Source organism: Syngnathus floridae, chromosome 3 (assembly GCF_059516105.1).
Source record: "Syngnathus floridae isolate MCC-2025c chromosome 3, RoL_Sflo_1.0, whole genome shotgun sequence".
Classification (NCBI taxonomy): domain Eukaryota; kingdom Metazoa; phylum Chordata; class Actinopteri; order Syngnathiformes; family Syngnathidae; genus Syngnathus; species Syngnathus floridae.
Window position 1 is genome coordinate 5,314,391 of NC_142415.1, and position 19,870 is coordinate 5,334,260.

The following is a 19,870-nucleotide window of genomic DNA, read 5'->3' on the forward strand; positions in this document are numbered from 1 at the left end:
CAGCCCCTCTCGAGAGGGCTTGTACCGGAACCCAAACTGTGCATGGAGGCAAGTCGGACTATGTCTAGTCGGAACTTTTCTGCCTCACACACCTGGCTTTCCAGCCAGAGAGGTGACATTCCATGTCCCAAGAGCCAGCATCTGCAGCCGGGGATGAGATCGCGAAGGTCCCTGCCTTTGGCCGCCGCCCAGCTTACACTGCACCCGACCCCTTTGGCCCCTCCTACAGGTGGTGAGCCCATGGGAAGGGGGACCCACGTTTCCTTTTCGGGCTGTGCCCGGCCGGGCCCCATTGGCGAAGGCCCGGACACCAGACGCTCGCCTTCAATCCCCGCCTCCAGGCCTGGCTCCAGAAGGGGGCCCCGGTGACTAGCGTCCGGGCGAGGGAAAACGAAATCCATTTATGTGTTTCTTCATAAGGGGCTTGTTTGAGCCGTGCTTTGTCTGGCCCCTCACCTAGAACCCGTTTGCCATGGGTGACCTTACCAGGGGCATGAAGCCCAGGACAACATGGCTCCTAGGATCATAGGGGCACGCAAACCCCTCCACCTCAATAAAGTGATGACTCACGGAGGGGCAAAGCACACAGTTAAGATACAAATTAAGTCTGCACAGCAAATATACTGGAGTTAATTCAACATCACTGGTTTTAATTTGAACACTGGCAACGTGTCTATAAGCAGCCACACTACCCCATTTATAAAAGTTTTAAATGTTCAACACCCAATAGTGAGTTCCAACAGGCGAATTATTGTTGAAAGTGAGGTAATATTGACATTATATAGTGTTTAGATTTTTCCCAGCTCAGCTTTTGAACCTTGCATGATGAAACTCATAAAACAAGTGAGCCGTAATTGGTTGGTGTCTGAGCAACTGTGCTGTTATTTTCAGATGATTACAAGTGGCAAGTGGTCACCCCAAGATGGATAAGAATGGGTGGATTTTGCTGTTCTATTTATATTCCACAGATTACACTCTTGGCAATGCTTGTGAACATAGTGTGGAACTAACATAAGTGGAACTAAAATACTGTACCTTACACATAGCTGGCAATTAGCAGCCAAACTCATTGGATCGTAGCGGGAACAAAATTTGACCAGGGGATACAAAGCTGGAAGTTCAGACATCCGCGAGAGACTCGGAGTCGAGCTGCTGCTCCTCTGCATTGAGAGGAGCCAGATGAGGTGGCTTGGGCATCTGATTAGGATGCCTCCTGGTAGCCTCCCTGGTGAGGTGTCTCACCAGAAGGAGGCCCCGGGGACGACCCAGGACACGCTGGAGAGACCTTGCCTCTCAGCTTCTCTGGGATCCCCCGGGATGAGCTGGATAAAATGAATGAGGAGAGGGAAATTTGAGTACCCCAGATGAAGCTGCTGCCCCTGCGACCCGACCCTGAATAAGCATTAGATAATAGATGAATGGACTCACCGGCAGCCGTCACACCCCGAAAGTTCATCATCACTGGTGCCCGTATGCCCTCACGCACCGAAATGAAATCATCAAACTCCGGGACTACTTAGACGTGCGCACACATGCATACACACTCACGCACACAACTTGTTGCGTGACTATCAAAACTCATTTGTCACTGAGATTGGCAAGGTAGGCTGTGTCCGACACGCGGAAGGAACGAAGCTTGAAGGAAATCACTGCAGTTTGTGTTTCTTCAACTGGTCAAAAAATCTGTACGTTAAATATACCATTAATAAAAACAAAGTATTGGACAAAAAGACGGTAACAAACTAGCGGTCAACAGAAATATTGTCACCCAGTCCCCTCTCTCCCACATGGCAAACAAACATTTCTAGGTAGACACAGGTTGGCTCAATTGGCACTATTTACGATTCCTTTGGCTGCTCATAAACACTGTACACATTGTATGAAATGGTAATTTATTATAGATGACAGTGGCTCTACAGCTATATTAATAAAATGTTGAGCACTGTAGCTAAGTGCTATCTCACCTTTGAAGTGACTGTAAACTTGATTTATGTTTTAAACCGATGTCCTCTTCCTATTTTACCTGCCCCATGCAGTTTTTGGGTCGATTTCCGGACCTGGTCGTACCAAAAAAAAAGCATTAATGAAAAAAGATTCCCCATGAGTGAAAATTTATAAGGAGCTACAGAGCAAAAGAACAAAGTTAGAGGATAAAATAAATTTAAATTTTTAAGCAAAATTATAGGAAAATTAGTTTATCAATTCAAAGATTTCTTCATTATTTGTAAGTTATTTGAAAAGTATCAGTTTTAGGGTAAACCAGAGAACAGAGACCGCCTTTATTAAGATTTTAAATGATTTTAGATCAGTGGTTCTTAACCTGGGTTCGATCGAACCCTAGGGGTTTGGTGGGTTGGTCTCAGGGGTTCGACAGAGCCCCCACCGAGGACGTCCGAACAAACCTGTTTTATCGTGTAGCTTCTGATTTGCCAGTATGTAATTGTTGCGAGTTCATGCATTGTGTTGGTTTTGTTCTTTGAACAAGGTGATGTTCATGCACAGCTCATTTTGTGCATTAGTACAAAACATCTATGTCTTGAGTTAAAAAAAAATAATGTTTCACTAACGAGGGGTTCGATGAAGGCGCATATGAAACTAGTGGGGTTCGGTACCTCCAACAAGGTTAAGAACTACTGTTTTAAATGTAATATTGATTCACATAAACTAACTGTATGGATACTGTTTGATTTGAGCCCTGCTTTTATAGGCCATATACCATTCTTTAAAATCGACTGAAATACATGGCTTGCCTCTTCTGTGTTGTAAACAAATGGTTTTGATCTTACCTCAGTGAGCGACGTGTTGTGGTATATGCTCCTCTGTGGTCTAAGAAGTAACATGCGGTGAGCCTCAAGGTTCAGTGTTATTATTGTTTGATTTATTTACGCTTCCTCTTGACCGTGTCATCAATAGGCACAGAGTGAATCTTCACAGCAACGCTGATGATATGCATCTGTACATCTGTTTCCCCTGATGCCAGTCGAGTGGGTGCTCTTTTAAACTGTATCATGGACATTACAACCTGGATGACAGAGAACTATCTCCATCTTAACCAGGACAAAACCGGTCCTGAGGTCCAGAGGGAGAAACTTAAAAAAACAAACACTGTATTTACACCCCTCATCTCTGGTGGAATGTCTACGTGTTATTTATGACTCTGAGCGTATCACTTTCACTTTTATTCCACAAATTAAAAATGTAACATAATGGCTTTTTATCACTTGTTGAGAGTTCGCCCTTTTTGTCCTGTCCAACATAAGAGATGGTAATGCATGCTTTTATCACCAAATTGATTACTGTAAAAGCTTGCTTTGTGATCTTCCTAAGAAAAAATTTTTAGAGAAAAGGAATCGTTTCAAGGTGGCTCGGTGATTCACTGGTTACCACATCCGCCTCATAGTTAGGAGGGTGCGGGTTCAATTCCACCTCCGACCCTTCCTGTGTGGAGGTTTGCATGTTCTCCCCGTGCCCGCATGGGTTTTCTCCGGGCACTCCCGTTTCCTCCCACCAGAGATGGGACCAAGTCACACATGTGCAAGTCTTAAGTAAGTCTCAAGTCTTAACCTTCAAGTCTCAAGTAAGTCCCAAGTCATTTTTTTCTTGGGCAAGTCAAGTCAAGTCAAGTCCTTAAATAGGTCAAGTCAAGTCAGAGTCAAGTTAACTGTAGTTTTTATTTATTAACTTGCTCCATATTAAATCATATTTACTTAATTCAGTTTCATCATCATATTCATTGCATTAAAGCTATATATATACACCTTGTTAGGGTTGATAGATTAGTTTGATCCTATGATTATGTTGGAATGTAACCTGCAATCATTAAACTCGCTTGTACTAAGTTCATCTTGTTTTTCCTTTTTTTAATCACTTCACTGGTTTCTTTTATATCAAACAAGTTGTTTTAGGTTCATTTCCTGACATGTTTCGGCGGTTTCTTCCGCCTTCATCAGAGTGTCACAGATGTGATAGTGACGCGTCTTTATCAGCTGATGGATGAAGGCGTGGCTCACCTGTCAGATTTTCTGGTTTTCTCTTTTACAGTGATCGGTTATGGCTGACTTGTAGTGTTCCTGTTCTGCTTGTAGTTTTATTGCTCTTGTTTGTCTTGTTGCAGTCTCCTTCTCACACTCCTTCTTATGTTCTATTTTTCTTGTGATGAAGTTCCTCCCTGTCTCCCCGATGTATGATTTATTGCATGATTTGCATGGAATTTCGTATATGGAATTGCATTTGTTTTCCGGGTTGACTTTGTCTTTTGGGTGGACCAGTATTTGACGGAGTGTTGTATGTGGTTTGATAGGTGTGCTTATGTTGTATTTATTCATGGCTCTTTTGATACGTTCCGTAATTCCTCTCACATACGGCAAAATCACCATTCCGCTGCGTTCTTGTTTCCGTTTTTGTTTCTTTCTTTTCCCCTGTGTTTTGTATCTTTTGTTTTTTACCTGTTCTGCACCTTTGGTTATTGCCCATTGTGGGAAAACCACATCATTGACTGGGAAAAGGCCAGAGTCATCCGCACTGAAGAAAATAAACATCAGCGTTGGATCAGGGAGGCCATTGAGATCCGCAAGCGGGGCCCGAGGACCATCAACAGGGATGAGGGAGCCTATATGCTCTCTACAACCTGGAACAGCATTCTGGAGAGGTGAAGGGACAGCAGAGGGTGTGACTCACCTGTCAAATCTGACAGGTGAGCCACACCTTCATCCATCAGCTGATAAAGACGCGTCACTATCACATCTGTGACACTCTGATGAAGGCGGAAGAAACCGCCGAAACATGTCAGGTAATGAACCTAAAACATCTTGTTTGATATAAAATAAACCAGTGAAGTGATTAAACTCGCTTGTCCTGTCTTAACAAAAGTAGTAGAACAAAGTGCTAAGATCTTTTGAACTGATTGACTAGCTTCAGAGGAAGCAATCAAAGTTGTTTTGTTCACACATCGTGAAAGACCCCCTGCTGTGCTTTGATCAGCAGGCCAGGGGCTTCGGCCATTTGTCTACTCTGACCCCCACTCTCAACCCCCACTCTGTTTCTCTCAATAAAATGCTCCTGCAAGAAGCCTGAGTCAGACTGCATTCGATCATCGCTGACTCTCCACCTGCAGGTGCTTAAAAGGACTTACTTGTCTCCTGTTTGGTTCTTGCAAAATAAGTTGGAGTGTGCAAAACTCTAACATTTTGGTGCCGAAACCCGGGATCCTCATACCCACCATCTGACCGACGAAGGAGGACGTGCTGCATTGTCGACAAGCCAGCGTCCATTAGGAGGACCTGGAAAAGAAAGTCCTGGGAAGAGAATTTTTTGCTGGGCCAGCGAAGCCACTTCTGCCTTCGTCTGACAGAAGTGGATTGACGGGATCCGGCGGTGCAGCGTACCAGGGGACAAGTAAGTTAAAGCGCTAAAGATACGGCTTTGGTTTGTCCGAGCTATGAGAATACGGCTTTGGTTTGTCCGAGCTATGAGAATACGGCTTTGGTTTGTCCGAGCTATGAGAATACGGCTTTGGCTTGTCCAAGCTATAAGATACGGCTTTGGTTTGTCCAGGCTATGAGAATACGGCTTTGGTTTGTCCGTGCTATGAGATACGGCTTTGGTTTTTCCAAGTCATGAAACAGTTGGGATTCTAGTCCCAGTGGAAGGAACGGGCTAAGAAAAAACAGAGCTTCTTTTTCCTAATTGAAGAAGAGCGTAGATTCTTTTTTTGTTCGTTTTTCTAAGCTGTTTAGAAGGGTTTTATACCCATCCTGAATAGGCCTAGCAATAGCAGTTTTCTGTGTTGAGTTTTTTTGGGATTGGTGGATTCTTCTATCAGGAACGTTGAGTTGAAAATGGTATATGAATGTTGTGTGGGGCGCTTGGATGAATTGGGACCAATGTGATAGACAGACTGTGTGTGAGATGCAAATGAGCATTGATGAACAATTGCCTGAATGAAAAGAAAATACAGGTTGAATGGTTGAAGTTGTTGGAGACTACTATGGAAAATTAGTAGCGCGACTTTGAAGAAAGTGTGATTTTGAGTAAGTCGAATGCTAAGAGGAAAAAAAAAGTTGCTTTTGGATTGACAATTAACTAGAGAAAAAACTGGAGAACCAGTACCACATGCAGAAGATGTGTGAACTGGGAAATTGAGAAGCGTTTTGGAAAGAAAGTCAAATTAAATGATGACAGAATCATATGTACGAAAGAACACATTCTTGAAGGAATGGGGCCGAAATACAAAAAGTCCTACCTAGCTACAAAAACAGATATGCTCAAACCTCATTGAATAAAGTACATAAGCAGAAAAGTATATTCACATATTAAATCAATAAAAGAAACACTTTAAGCTTATAATTATACCTACACACCAAATCAATAAAGAAGACATAACTAGACATTTTTGATAAATGGTAATGAGAAAGGTTTTTATAACTATGATCTGATATATATTTTTGAGCACTTTGAAATAACAAATGACTTTTGATATATTGCCTAAATAGCTTAATGACCCTTAAGGAACTGTGTAATGCATGCCTGATGTTTTTTCTCTAAATCATGGACACGGCCAGAGTCGTCTTGATTGTATCTTATGTTTTGACTAATGCTAGACGCCAGTTTTTGATTACTACTGAACGCTCTGCACAGAGGGAAATATTTTGCCTAACAAAGAAAAGATACGGTTGGAAGCATGATTAAACTAAGAATATAATGACGTAAGCAAAGACATGAAGTATCAAAAGCACAAACTTTATATAGTCAGGGAACAGCAATATATTAATATTGTCACAGCCAAAAGCTAACATAATTTCGTACAAAATGACAAAATTGAAAGAATGAGGTACGACAGTGTATGTCCAAGATTGGAGAAGAATGTTCACAGGAAGGTCACGTGGAGATAAAACCAACAGGTGCCAGAGGGAGCCAGCCAAGGACTCGGCCAAAGATGATCGCCAAGGCCGAAAGACGGGATGGAAGACAACAGCCCCCACACACACTGAATCGCCCATAACCAGCACCCACTCCCATGGCGAACTTGCCCCACCCCAAAGACTCATCACCCATCAAACTCGGCCCACACTGGCATGTGCAGCTGATATAAGCTAACCAAAGAACCTTGAACGTTGCCTTTTCTGAATGGAGACTTTCTGCTCTTGAAGGGCTCAGTGCTGTATTGTACTTTCCTGAAGACAGAGCTTTTTGAACAAGAATTGTGATTGAACTCAACCAACCTGTGTAAGTCTAATTTCTGCTTCAGTGTCTTAGCATTTTCCTAAATCTGAAGAAATCAAACGAGCACGCAGTGAGTAAATTGGATAACAGGTGATTGGCAATGGCTTTGCCGTGAGGCGCAGATAACGCGCTCCATAAATTGTGGACAAAATCCAACATTCTCCCAAAACGTTTGTCAAGGTGTGAGGCATGGGCGTTGCCAAGCCTCAGCAGGAGGGGGGGAGTAGGACAGATAGTGAAAGATAGTAAAAATACAACACTTTATGACATATGTGTTAGAGATTTGCTCACTCCAACTTATTTTGCAAGAACCACACGGGAGACAAGTAAGTCCTTTTAGACACCTGCAGGTGGAGAGCTCACACGTTGAAGGAGTGAAGTCTGAAACTCTCCCAACTGCAAGGACATATTTATTAAGAGAAAGAGTGGGGGCAAGAGTAGACTGAATAGGAAGCCCTTGTGCTCTAGTCAAAACATATCAGGGGGTGTTTTACGACCTTGTATAGAATGGGATTCATTACCGGTTGCATTCCAACATAATCATACGATAAGGATACTCTGTAAAACCCTAACAATATGGATTCTCTAATACATGTGGCGTCATACCATTAAGTTAAAATTTCTCAAGCTTTTCAAAGTTTTGCTGTAAACAATTGGAAGATTATTGAAAAATGACTAAAGAAGCTATAAGGAAGTGGTGTATGTGTTTGGAAGGGCACCCGCTTATGCGCTTCCCTGGCTAATCAACATTTGTTTGACTGATCAAAGGAACCATTTGCTACAGGATTTAACATCCATTCCCCCAGCCCAAATCCGACCAAGACCAGAGTCTTCTTTAAAACAGGAGGCAATAAATGGGATAGCCTGTCATAAATGGTCTTTGGTTCGGAGGAATCATTAGGAAGAGCTGAAACTCTTCTTGCAAACACTGCTATCTGCCCATTTCAAAAAGGGCAATAAAATTGACGACAAGAGTTACAAGAGGCAGATTAAATGATCAGAACGCTTAGACTGACAAAGGTGTCAAATGCAAATTTACTGCCGCCTGATCTTTCATCCTCACAGGTCGACAACCCCATCAGGCCAGGAGACTGGGTCTACATCAAAGTCATCAAAAGGAACAAACTGGGCCAGCCATGGTTGGAGGGACCATTCCAAGCCTTGCTGTCTACACCAACCACCCTAACTGGATTCACCTCAGCCACTGCAAGCTACAGGAGATAACGACATGCACATCAAGGATGCCATAAACTCACTGAGGAATTTACAGCAAGCCATGTCAAAAGACAAAATCGCATATCAATAGGATTTCTTTTCATGGCTATTCTCTGGTGCTTGGTGGCAGTTGCTGTTGAAACTTGATGATTTGACCATCGAAAATGCCTTGCAAGTGATGGGTACAATGATGTATTGTTTCTGTGTTTTTCTTTTTATTTTTTTTATTTTTTTATTGATAACATTCTGGTCGCCAAGGCAGAGGGACCGTGTGAGGTTTTTCCTGCAATTAACTGGCCGCAATTCACACAATAAATTTGGACTGGAGTATTGAGGAACAAAAAACTCATCTTCACTGGCAATTATTGCTGTCATTGTATTTTCTTAATTGTGTTTGATTGATCAGGGTTGACATAATCATATGATAATCAGGAGGGATATGTTAGGGTTGATAGATTAGTTTGATCCTATGATTATGTTGGAATGTAACCTGTAATAATTAAACTCGTTTGTCCTGTCTTAACAAAAGTAGTAGAACAAAGTGCTAAGATCTTTTGAACTAATTCACTAGCTGCAGAGGAAGCAATCAAAGTTGTTTTGTTCACACAACATCGTGAAGGACCCCCTTCTGTGCTTTGATCAGTCAGGACTGCTTCGGCCATTTGTCTACTCTGACCCCCACTCTCAACCCCCACTCTTTTTCTCTCAATAAAATGCTCCTTCAAGAGGCCTGAGTCAGACTGCATTCGATCATTGCTGTGTACACAGCGACGAATGGACTCTCCACCTGCAGGTGCTTAAAAGGACTTACTTGTCTCCTGTTTGGTTCTTGCAAAATAAGTTGGCGTGTGCAAAACTCTAACACAGAATGGCTCTTCAAATGACGGACAAAGTTTGAAGTTGTCGTCTGGCTGTCCGAAATGTTTTTGTTGCATATCTCGCACTGTGCTGTCCGTCTTTTGCCGTCATAAAAGTAATTGCGATAGCCGAAGGTGATGACTCGCGGTACCGCTCCCGCTGACATGTTTGCGCATGTCTGATATAAAGGGGCGTGATTCTCCAATAAACACGTTCGGTAGGTAGAGAGGGCACGACTGATTGATTGACAGGGTAGTGAGCCAATCATGACAACGCCATTCTCAGCCTGCGCTCCTACCGTGTTATCGATATTATTTTTTTAAATGTATGATTAATTTTATATTCAAACTGAAAACATAAACTAAATAACACTGAAGTCATTCAAGTCATCGTGTCTCAAGTCAAGTCAAGTCCCGAATCTTTAACTTCCAAGTCCAAGTCGAGTCTCAAGTTTTTTCATTTTTTGTCAAGTCATCAAAACAGTGACTCGAGTCGACTTGAGTCCAAGTCACAGTGACTCGAGTCCCCATCTCTGCCTCCCACATCCCACATCCCAAAAACATGCTTGGTAGGCTAATTGAGCAGTCTAAATTGCCCATAGGTGAGTGCGAGTGTGGATGGTTGTTCGTCTCTGTGTGCCCTGCGTTTGGCTGGCAACCGGTTCAGGTGTTCCCGCCTACTCACCGATGACCGCTGGGATAGGCTCTAGCCCGCCCGTGACCCCCGTGGGGACAAGCGGTACAGAAAATGGATGGATGAAATCGTTTCAAATAACCAGAGATGGGACCAAGTCACACATGTGCAAGTCTCAAGTAAGTCTCAAGTGTTAACCTTAAAGTCTCAAGTAAGTCCCAAGTCATTTTTTTCTTGGGCAAGTCAAGTCAAGTCACAGATTATGTCAAGTCAAGTCCTTAAATAGGTCAAGTCCAAGTCAAGTCACCTTATTATTGCAATTCTACCCACAGAATCTGATCTTAGTAACGTGGTAAGACAAGATATAAGTAACTTTAATTAACCATCATTGTCCAATGTGTCTAACCTGTTTAAAAATTATGACAATAATTTGGATTTGCACTGTAATTACTAATATTCAGTAAAATACACCATGTAATCAAACAAAAAAGAAATTACCTCATACAATGATTTATTGACAGCTCAATCAAACAAATTAACTTCTGCCGACAGTGTCTGACACATTTGAATTGCAAATGTGAACTGGGAAATTGCAGGCTGCGCTGCATCCGTGCAGGTGTTTCTCATCTTTTCGTATTCTGCATACCTGAGAAACAAAAGCAAAAATATGAATGGGATGTACTGTATGGTCTGACAGACATGCATCATGCAACATAGTATATGGTAAAAACAAAATGAAAAATTTAAAGTTATTTGAAGCTTACCTGTAGTTGTCATTTATTAACTTGCTCCATATTAAATCATATTTACTTAATTCAGTTTCATCATCATATTCATTGCATTAAAACTATATATACACACCTATTTAGATCAATGAAAAGCACGTACTGGGCAGAATGGCTCATCAAACGACGGACAAAGTTGGAAGTTGCCCTCTGGCTGTCTGCAATGTTGCATATCTTGCACTGTGCTGTCCGTCTTTTGCCGTCATAAAGGTAATTACGATAGCCGAAGGTGATGACTCGCGGTACCGCTGACATGTTTGTGCATGTCTGATATAAAGGGGCGTGATTCTCCAATAACCACGTTAGGTACGTAGAGAGGGCACGACTGATTGATTGACAGGGTAGTGATCCAATCATGACAACGCCATTCTCAGCCTGTGTTCCGACCGTGTTATCGATATTATTTTTTAAAATGTATTATTAATTTTATATTCAAACTGAGAACATAGACTAAATAACACTGAAGTCATTCAAGTCATCGTGTCTCAAGTCAAGTCCCGAGTCTTTAACTTCCAAGTCAAGTCTCAAGTTTTTTTTATATTTTTGGTCAAGTCACAAGTCATCAAAACAGCGACTCGAGCCGACTCGAGTCCAAGTCACAGTGACTCGAGTCCCCATCTCTGCAAATAACTACCACAGAATTTGTCAGCACATGTCCAGACTAAGACTAGGAAGCAGGAGCATATTACGGCAGTTTTAAAATCTCTACATTGGTTCCCTCTGTATTTCAGGGTCGATTTGAAAAGCATTATTACTGGTTTGTAAATGTTTTAATCGTCTAGGTTGGGTCATCACATCTTTCAGATCTACTACGTGTATTGTATGAACTCTTGCTTCCTCTGAGATCCTCTGACACTCGACTTTTAATCATTCCAAAAATCAAGGCACACACTCATCATGAGCCCCTTTTCCACCAATAAATTCAGTAACATTTAGTTCCTGGTTGTAGGTCATTTCCTAAATGAGTATATGCATTGTTTGTTTATCAATGGCCACCGTACTGGTGTGCAGTGGGACAAGCAGTATGCTCAGCTCCCCAGTTCCATTCTGTTATAATATATATACATATAACAGTTATATGTATCTGGCGCCCGCCATTTGTGCCAGTGGAAATAAACTACAGTAACGGTAACCCTGGTATGATAATTAACTCATACCCGGAGCAAACGCTTTCACTGGAAATATAAATTCCTTGTAATACAAATAGATTCCTGTATCCCAGGTGGTTTGCAATTCTAATGCAATTCCTCGTTCTTGCTAAATCATGCAAATGAGAATGTCGGGGCGAATGTTGTGTTACTCATAACTGACACCCTGTGGCTTTTAAAGGTATCGTTCCGGTTTTACACTTCCCATTCGAGGAATAACCTGCTGGAGAACTGCAGGGCTGAAGAGAATGTTCATGTTTTTAAGAACAGGCTCAAGACATTCTTTTTTACTTGAGCTTTTAATTAAGACCTTTTTAATGTATTCATCTATTTTATTCATCTTAACTTATGTATTAACTTATGTCTTTTAATTATGTAAAATGTTATTCACATGCTGTTTATATTCACAGATCTGTTTCTTTTTATGCTTTTACTATTTTAGCATTCATGTTTTAAGATGGTTATTTATGTTTCAGTAATCCTAGTTTGATAGTTTTATGTTTCAAGCTCTGTCATGTCTTTTAAAATACATAATTATTGTTTTTCCCTGTTTAGTCTCTATACATCAGACTCCAGGTAAAACTCAGACCACTCCCACTTGCAAAAGTTCTCGGATGATACGGCCATCATTGGATGCGTACCAGATGGGAATGACCGTGAATACAGGGAGCATCATCAGTGACTGTGAGCTGGTGTGGGGCCAATGCTCTTAAAATCAATGCCAGCAAAATGAAGGAGATGGTCATCGACTTCAGGAGGAAGTCACACCCTACTGGACCAGTGAACATCCAGGAAAAGGAAATCGAGACAGTGTTCTCTTACAGGTACCTGAGTGTCCGCCTCAACAACGGGCTCCACCTGATGAGGAGACTGGGGTCCTTCAGAGTCTGCAAGACTGTTAGTCATTTTATGACTCAGTGGTAGCATCTCCCTTGTTCTATGCAGTGGCCTGCTGGGGGAACGGATGCACTGAAAGAGACAGGAGCAGGATTGACAAGCTGGTGCGGAAGGTTGGCTCTGTGCTGGGATGTCCTTTGTCGGTTGTCTCAGGGTGTTGATTTTCGTTCGATAGTCCGGTGTGGGGTGGGAGGCTGTTTTTATTTTACTTTAGAGTATGTAAAGCACTTTTGAGTTACATGTCTTGGAAGAAAGGTGCTATACAAGGAGATCGATATTGATTGATTGATTGATTGATTGATATACATCAAGTACTTTGTACAGCTATACACACAGGCACACAAGACACAAATGTCTGAAATAATTACTCAATATTTGTTTAATTTGGATATTGTATTTTAGCTGTAGATTTGATTAAGACTAAACTAATAGTATTCAGTTCACTTCGATTCAGACTAATATTTTCTGTGCTTTAGACTGTGAGCCTGAAACGTTTTTTCCGTTGCAGAAAAACCTCATGAGATTCCCGGGATGCACCAAAAAAGTAAATATCACGGTCATGGCCTATTTCACCTAGTTCACAAGTCTCTCTAATCTAGTTTTTTTTTTTTTAGTTTGCAAATGTAATTAAAACAAAACAAACAAAAAAAAAACATACCAAAGAGAGATGTGAAGAGATTAAACAACACTGCAAACCAAATGCTTTACAATGTGTCTGCAGTACGATAATTTCACTAAGAGATAGTGCTGTTGCTCAGCACTATTTCAGATTTCAGTAAGGGGTTGCACAATCTCAAGCGAGTTGGTGTGTATGGTGCCACACTTGGCATGTGAGTACTGTATTTGAGCAGGAATTCGACAAATTTAGCAATTTTTACAACGAAATCATGCACTTTAAAATAAAAACAATAAGCACAGCGCAGAAAAATAGATAAAAATAATTTTATTAAATTATTTTCTTATTACTCTTCATCACCTGCCTGCACATCGCTGCATGAGTTACACTTGTTTTACCCGTTGAGAGTTTTGGCAGTATGAATGGCTTCTGTCTCAGCAACATAAACTCAAGGACACTTCGAAGATTTGATCATCAGCACACGTGACCTGCTGATGCAAACATCCACACTTCAGCTTAAATTATGCTGATGCAATGCTAAGCAGCACAAAAAAGTAAAATGTTTAATTTCCATCTTCATAGAGGACTTCATCAATGAGCACATCATTGTTGTCAACAGGGATGTCCTGACACAGTTGCTCTTTATAGGCCAAAGCAATGGTGTAGGGCTTTCCTTTGGGGTGCTGGAAGCAGCGCACTAGATAGGTGTCATAGAAACCCTTGCCCCTGCCCAGACGTTTTCCAGACAGGTCAAACCCAAGACCTGGCATCAAGATGAGATCCAGACCTCCTAGAAAATATTGGTTTAAAATGAGTCTTATGGTTTGTTGTACACTGAGTCATATAGCTTCTGGCATAGACGTGTGGTTAAATTATTGAGGATCTAAAAGCTAAACTCTATTATGCTATACAATTTTATTTGAACCATTTGCAAATTATTTTGCCAGAGGTAAAAAAAAAAAAAGAAGAAAGAAAGAAAATGCAGACTGTCTACCTGCAGACAATGCTTCTTCTCTGCCCTTGTCATCTTCAGAAGGCTGTAGGATATTCCAAGATGTCTTGGATAATGTGGCCATGTCCTGCATACTGTTGAGCTTCAGCATGTCCATGTGGTTGCTACATTGATCATATCTGGGGATGAAGCAGCTTTTACCCACTTTAAACATATCTTTGATGATTTCCTCAGTGTGCACTTCATCATCCATGCTGAGAAACACTGCAATACTTTTACAAGCCAGATATTTTGGGTGTCTGATGAGCTGAAAGACATAAACAGTGCAAGACAATTAGATTTAATATCACATTTGGATGAGTGGTTATCACTGATGCCTCAGAAGTACAAGTTTCTCGGTTAAAATTGCTTGTCTTTCTGTGTGGAGTTTCAATCGTCTCCCCAAATATGGTTTCTGATCACGTAATCAATATTTGTTTGTCCACCATGTGGGTAGTTAACATCAGGAAGATTCTCAATTGAAATGCTCAATAAATATCAGAACAAAATGAGTCGACCACCATTGGGAGTGTGTAGTCTATTAACACAAGTAGTATAGTCTGGCTTCGTGGTTTATAAATTATTTCAAACAAACATAGTACAAAACAAAGTGACAACAATAGCCTTAAATATGCATACTGTGTACTTATCAATATCTATAACAATCTAACTAGTTCACACATAATAATTAAATATTTATGTTTAAAATGTGTTTTATTTATAGCTGATTTTATACAGTAATCCCTCGTTTTTTGCTGGGATTACATTCCGAAAAGAACCTGTAATAGGTGAAATCTGTGAAGTAAAAAACTTTTTTTTTACCATTATTATACATGTTGTTTTGAATTTTACCAAGTCATTGAACTTGTGTTAGATTTGAAAAATAATGGATTAGAAAAATAATTTGAATGGTTAATAATTCATGTAGCTTTTTTGTAATTTGTAGATAGGATAAGTATTTCTTTTATATTTTTCCCATATTTCTCCACACAATAAGTTAGATACAGCAATAATAGAGAACAATATGTATATAATGATTAATTTATTTATTTTGGGGGAAATCCTTGACTTATCAAGGATACTTATCAAGGATTATTTTCCAGGTGATGTTTCCAGGCGAGTATTGAGTCAAATACAACAGGAAGAAATGTTATTTCATTTACCGTTTCAATTTTTAAAAGAGTCAACAATAATTTTAATTGGTGTTTTATTTGTATATGTTTGGTGTCCTCAGATTGTGAACTTTGTTTCACCTACATTCAAATATTTATCTTAACATTAAGCCAATTCTGTAAAATATTTAATTATTTTTCCACAGTACTCAGAAGCTGTTCCTGATTTTCTCCAGAGCACCATGTGTCAGTAGAACGAAAATTGGACTTTTATTTGTGTAACGCCACGCCATTCCATTACAATTACAAACATATGTCCCGTTTTCGTCGAAAATATACCGATTTACAGCAATGATGAGCACCATTTACAAACACCGTCTTCATATGTGTCCAATTTCCTTACCTTTTGGCAAACAATTAAAGACTGTCGGTGCTTCTCCTCTTCACTTAAGAGTGCAATCCGACGTTTTATTTCTTTCCTAAGCGCTTGTTTAGCTGCGGGCATTGCGGCCATTCCGCCTCCTGTAGACTTGAGTACAAAGTCTACCTAATCGAAACTTGGGTTGTCTGAAACAGAAGTTAATATTATTAAATATTAACTGGTGTCACGATGCACGCGCTTGGAAAACAAACAAACGTTTATATCCGAGGCGCTCAGCATGTGCGCAACATCCGAGTCCTGAATTTGTAGCCCGAGATATGTTGTTGTAAGGGTGAGCCCGGTAGCACATGTCAGCGCTTCCGCCATATTGAATGTGGCGAAGCCGACTCATATAGCAAAAGGTCTGATCTTCATGACACATCGTTTCATGTGTTTTTCTGATGAGTGAGACACATTTTTTGTGTTTGCCAGAATTTAAAAACATCATATTTCTCTTGTAAAATTAAATACGTTTTGCTTAACTTTTCAAACCATCGTAAAAATTTTATTTATTTTATATATATATATATATATATATATATATATATATATATATATATATATATATATATATATATATATATATATATATATATATATATATATATTATATAGGTCCACGGACAACAAAACATCCAAGTAAACAATACAAAAAGTAAAAACAAGAAGGCGCATACAATGAATAATAAGAGCAATCAATAAATAATAAATAAGAGCAACATGGTTGAAATGGAGCAATTGTGCATACAGCAGACAGTCAGAATATAGCGCAAAAGTACAGGAGGAGTAGTGCAAGGCAGCCAACATGGCCCAAAAGGCCAGGACGTTATGCAGCCGAGGGTGGAGGGGGGAGAGAGTTCAGGATCCTAACATCGTGGAGTATGAAGCTGTTGGTGAGTCTGGTGGTGCAGGAGCGCAGGCTTCTGTACCTCTTCCCAGAGGGCAGTAGATCAAACAAAGTGTGAGCGGGGTGACTCACATCACTCACAATCGTGGTCGCCTTGCGGGCGAGATGGGAGGTGTAAATGCCCTTCAGGGAGGGGAGTGAAGCACCAATAATCCTACCAGCTGTGTTCACTATGTGCTGCAGGGCCTTCATGTTATAATCAGTGCAGCTTCCACCCCACACAGCGATACAACTGGAGAGGACGCTCTCAATGGTGCCACGGTAGAATGTGGTCATGATGGCTGGTGGAGCATTTGCTTGCCTGAGTTTCCGCAGGAAGTACGGGCGGCGCTGAGCTTTCTTCGCCAGTGATGCAGTGTTGGTGGTCCAGGAGAGGTCTTCACTGGAGAGGAGAGGTCCAGGAGAGGTACAGCTGTTGCGCTATCCAGAGTACCCATCCAAACTCCACCCACAATTCAGGACAACCAACTGGAAGATGTGTCCATTAACCAGATTTTCCAACCGTTAACAGGAACAGAAAGCAATGCCGACGTCAGACTAAACAAAAATAGCCCAATAATGAGCTGACAAACATCTTGCAGACAAACGTAGTGTGTCATGGCCAATTCTGAGTTGTCTTGATGTGTCGCAGAATACGTGAAAGGACCGTTCTTGGTGGTCATCGATTTGCACCGTGATAGGTTCGGTGACGTGGGAAACCGCAAAGATCTCCAAACCATTCAGGGTATGCGCTTTAATCTTGTGACCTATCTTACAGTTGAGTCGGGAGCTGCAGTATCTTAACTAAGTTTTCATCCATAAAACTCTCGTCTGCCCCTGAATCCATGAGGGCAGGGATGGCAAGATTCTTCCCTCAGTAACTGAGGGTTACCGGAGTGAATCTGCGGTGCGTGAGGGTGTAGCTAGAGCTCCTACTCACCGTCCATTGGGCCCCACTAGAACGCTGGGCCTGTAGGTGTCCTTTCTCTCCGCAGTAGAAGCAGCACCCCTCACGGTATCGGCGGGCTCTCTCCGCTGGCGGAAGTCGGGCCCGTCCCAGCTGCATGGGCGCTCCTTGCGGCTGTCCTGTAGCAGATTCATCGGCCGGACCTGCTCAGTACCTTTGCTCCTGGGGTGCTGCGTGGTGACGCTCAGCCTCCCTCACACAGTGATCAGTGCGGCTGGAGAGGGCGATGAGCGCATCCAGCGAGGTCGGTAGGTCCACGGCGAAGAGCAGTTCTTGCATTCGGCATGGCGGGCTTGGGAGAAGAAAACAAGGCGTTCAGGTCAGCCAGACGGACATTTGGCTGACAAACATCTGCTCTACTGCTCATGAGTTCCAGTGAGTCAAACTTAGGTTGCGACCATCACCAGAGGCTCGTCGCATCAGCTTATTCGGCGGTTGCATGCTTCATCGTTGCGCCTGCGACCCCTTATGCCCAGTGAGTAGTACACACACACACACACACACACGCACGCACGCACAAACGCACACACACGAACACACAAACACACACACACACACACACACACATTTCTAATCCACTAGTACCATCACACACACCATTCGCTACTTTACAAATGGCACCGTCATCTAATGGAGAGGACATAAAAATAAGTGGTCGCGTGCCCAGGCATAAGACCTAACCTGGCAGGAGTGACACTGTGATCACGAAGGTGGTTCACCTTGGGTGAAATGTGCCCATTGCACTGACGGTCACATTGAACCCTGCGAATCCTCCAAATGCGGGAATCTCGACTGTGTAATTTTTGAGAGTGGGGAACTGCGTCCACGCTCTCCCTGATTTGATTGTTAAATATTGAGAGTCCCGAACCAAGTGAGACAAATGTTTGCAAATCTTGTTTCAGGGCCACAGCAGGCACTTGGCACCTGCATCTGAAATTGAAGTTGAGGATTCTAGGTAGTGTGGACGAGTGGTTTAAAGCACTGAATTAAGGCTCCAGTCTCTCTTGAGGAGACTGGTGAAAGAAGGCACACATATTCCATGTGAAACGCAATTGACAATGGGTCAATTCTATATGCAACGATCAACGTGTGGACAGTCTGAACGCCACAATAAAGAGTAACACATGAAAGAAGTTTGGAGGCTGATTAACAATAGGAAACAATGATCTCCAGATAGCAGAAAATGCTATCAATCAATCTCTGGGCCATGCAACAGCAACAGCAGCCCATGTCAACCCGTGAGAATAAGTACCCCCTCGCATTTTCAAATTACTAGCCATCAACTGTTTCTAGCCAATGGTGATTCCTTGCGATTTGGAAGTAGTCTCGCCCAGGGAGTAATTCAGTGTTGAACCACTACTGGTGCCCAGACAAAAACTACACAACGCCATGTCTGTGTTTTGTAGCGGATTTCAGATGCAGAAGGTGGTTAAGAGAAAATGGCTCAAAACCATCAGGTTTGCTGAAGTCATTTTGTATCTACGGTCAGCGGGCGGCATTGACGCCCATGGCTTCATAGAACAATAAAAACTATTATATTATATTATATTTATGACAAAGTCCTTAAAGCAGTATTCTTGAGTCTACCATGGACTAGTGACTGGTATTAAAAACTGTACACTTCAGATTGTCTTCAATTGGTGTTCCCACTCTGTGGCAAATATGGAGAGCAACTTTGGGTTTTTACTTCCTTTACTTAAAATTTTGCGCAGCAACAAACGGTTCCCTGGTTACAACGAATTTGACGGTCTGCACCTCTAATAGAGCAATGAAACACCTAAATGCATTGCATTCATGAATTAATTTGTGGACATTTTCTCCAACAGCTAAATGTTATTGGTGCGAGATCAAAAGCAATTGAACAAAAGTGGGTTTTATTGTTTCTTTCCTCCTGTAAGACACAAGAGTCCCAAAACAGCGGCTCTAATTGCTCAGCAGGTAAGTCACTCATTCTCTGGCCCTCTTGAACTCTGCTAAGTCTACAACAGGTCATACTGCCACGTACGCCAACGTGGTGGGTACGCGTACATTGAGCAAGCGTGGACAGAGGTGTAATTTCCCTTCCTAATTTGTTCTCCGCCAAACACACAAATCAAGCGGGACACCATCCCACCAAAAAA

General features: G+C 41.7%; 1 protein-coding gene, 2 long non-coding RNA genes and 1 other non-coding gene across 7 annotated transcripts; 2 read left to right on the forward strand and 2 right to left on the reverse strand.

The window, feature by feature from the left end:
* The first annotated feature begins 9,164 nt into the window (after positions 1 to 9,164).
* LOC148400139 (uncharacterized) lies at positions 9,165 to 13,220 on the forward strand. 3 transcript variants are annotated; one of them, XR_015857732.1, is made up of 2 exons: positions 9,165 to 9,229; positions 12,416 to 13,220. It is a non-coding gene; the product is annotated as an uncharacterized LOC148400139 (long non-coding RNA). The 3 variants fall into 3 exon arrangements; XR_015857731.1 differs by lacking the exon at positions 9,165 to 9,229 and adding an exon at positions 10,975 to 11,018; XR_015857733.1 differs by lacking the exon at positions 9,165 to 9,229 and adding an exon at positions 12,063 to 12,179.
* LOC148400140 (uncharacterized) lies at positions 10,422 to 11,317 on the reverse strand. 2 transcript variants are annotated; one of them, XR_015857730.1, is made up of 2 exons: positions 10,789 to 11,317; positions 10,422 to 10,573 (listed from the first exon to the last, which is right to left on the reverse strand). It is a non-coding gene; the product is annotated as an uncharacterized LOC148400140 (long non-coding RNA). The 2 variants fall into 2 exon arrangements; XR_015857729.1 differs by having other exon boundaries at positions 10,692 to 11,317.
* A 465-nt stretch (positions 13,221 to 13,685) lies between the features above and the next one.
* mthfs (5,10-methenyltetrahydrofolate synthetase (5-formyltetrahydrofolate cyclo-ligase)) lies at positions 13,686 to 16,192 on the reverse strand. Its single transcript, XM_088371991.1, has 3 exons — positions 15,880 to 16,192; positions 14,368 to 14,632; positions 13,686 to 14,163 (listed from the first exon to the last, which is right to left on the reverse strand). Exons 1-3 carry the CDS (start codon positions 15,988 to 15,990, stop codon positions 13,937 to 13,939), a joined length of 603 nt encoding a protein of 200 aa, XP_088228117.1. The 5' UTR covers positions 15,991 to 16,192; the 3' UTR covers positions 13,686 to 13,936.
* Positions 16,193 to 18,423: 2,231 nt separating this feature from the next.
* On the forward strand, positions 18,424 to 18,588 carry LOC148400142 (U1 spliceosomal RNA). The gene has a single exon (XR_015857804.1). It is a non-coding gene; the product is annotated as a U1 spliceosomal RNA (small nuclear RNA).
* The last annotated feature ends 1,282 nt before the right edge of the window (positions 18,589 to 19,870 follow it).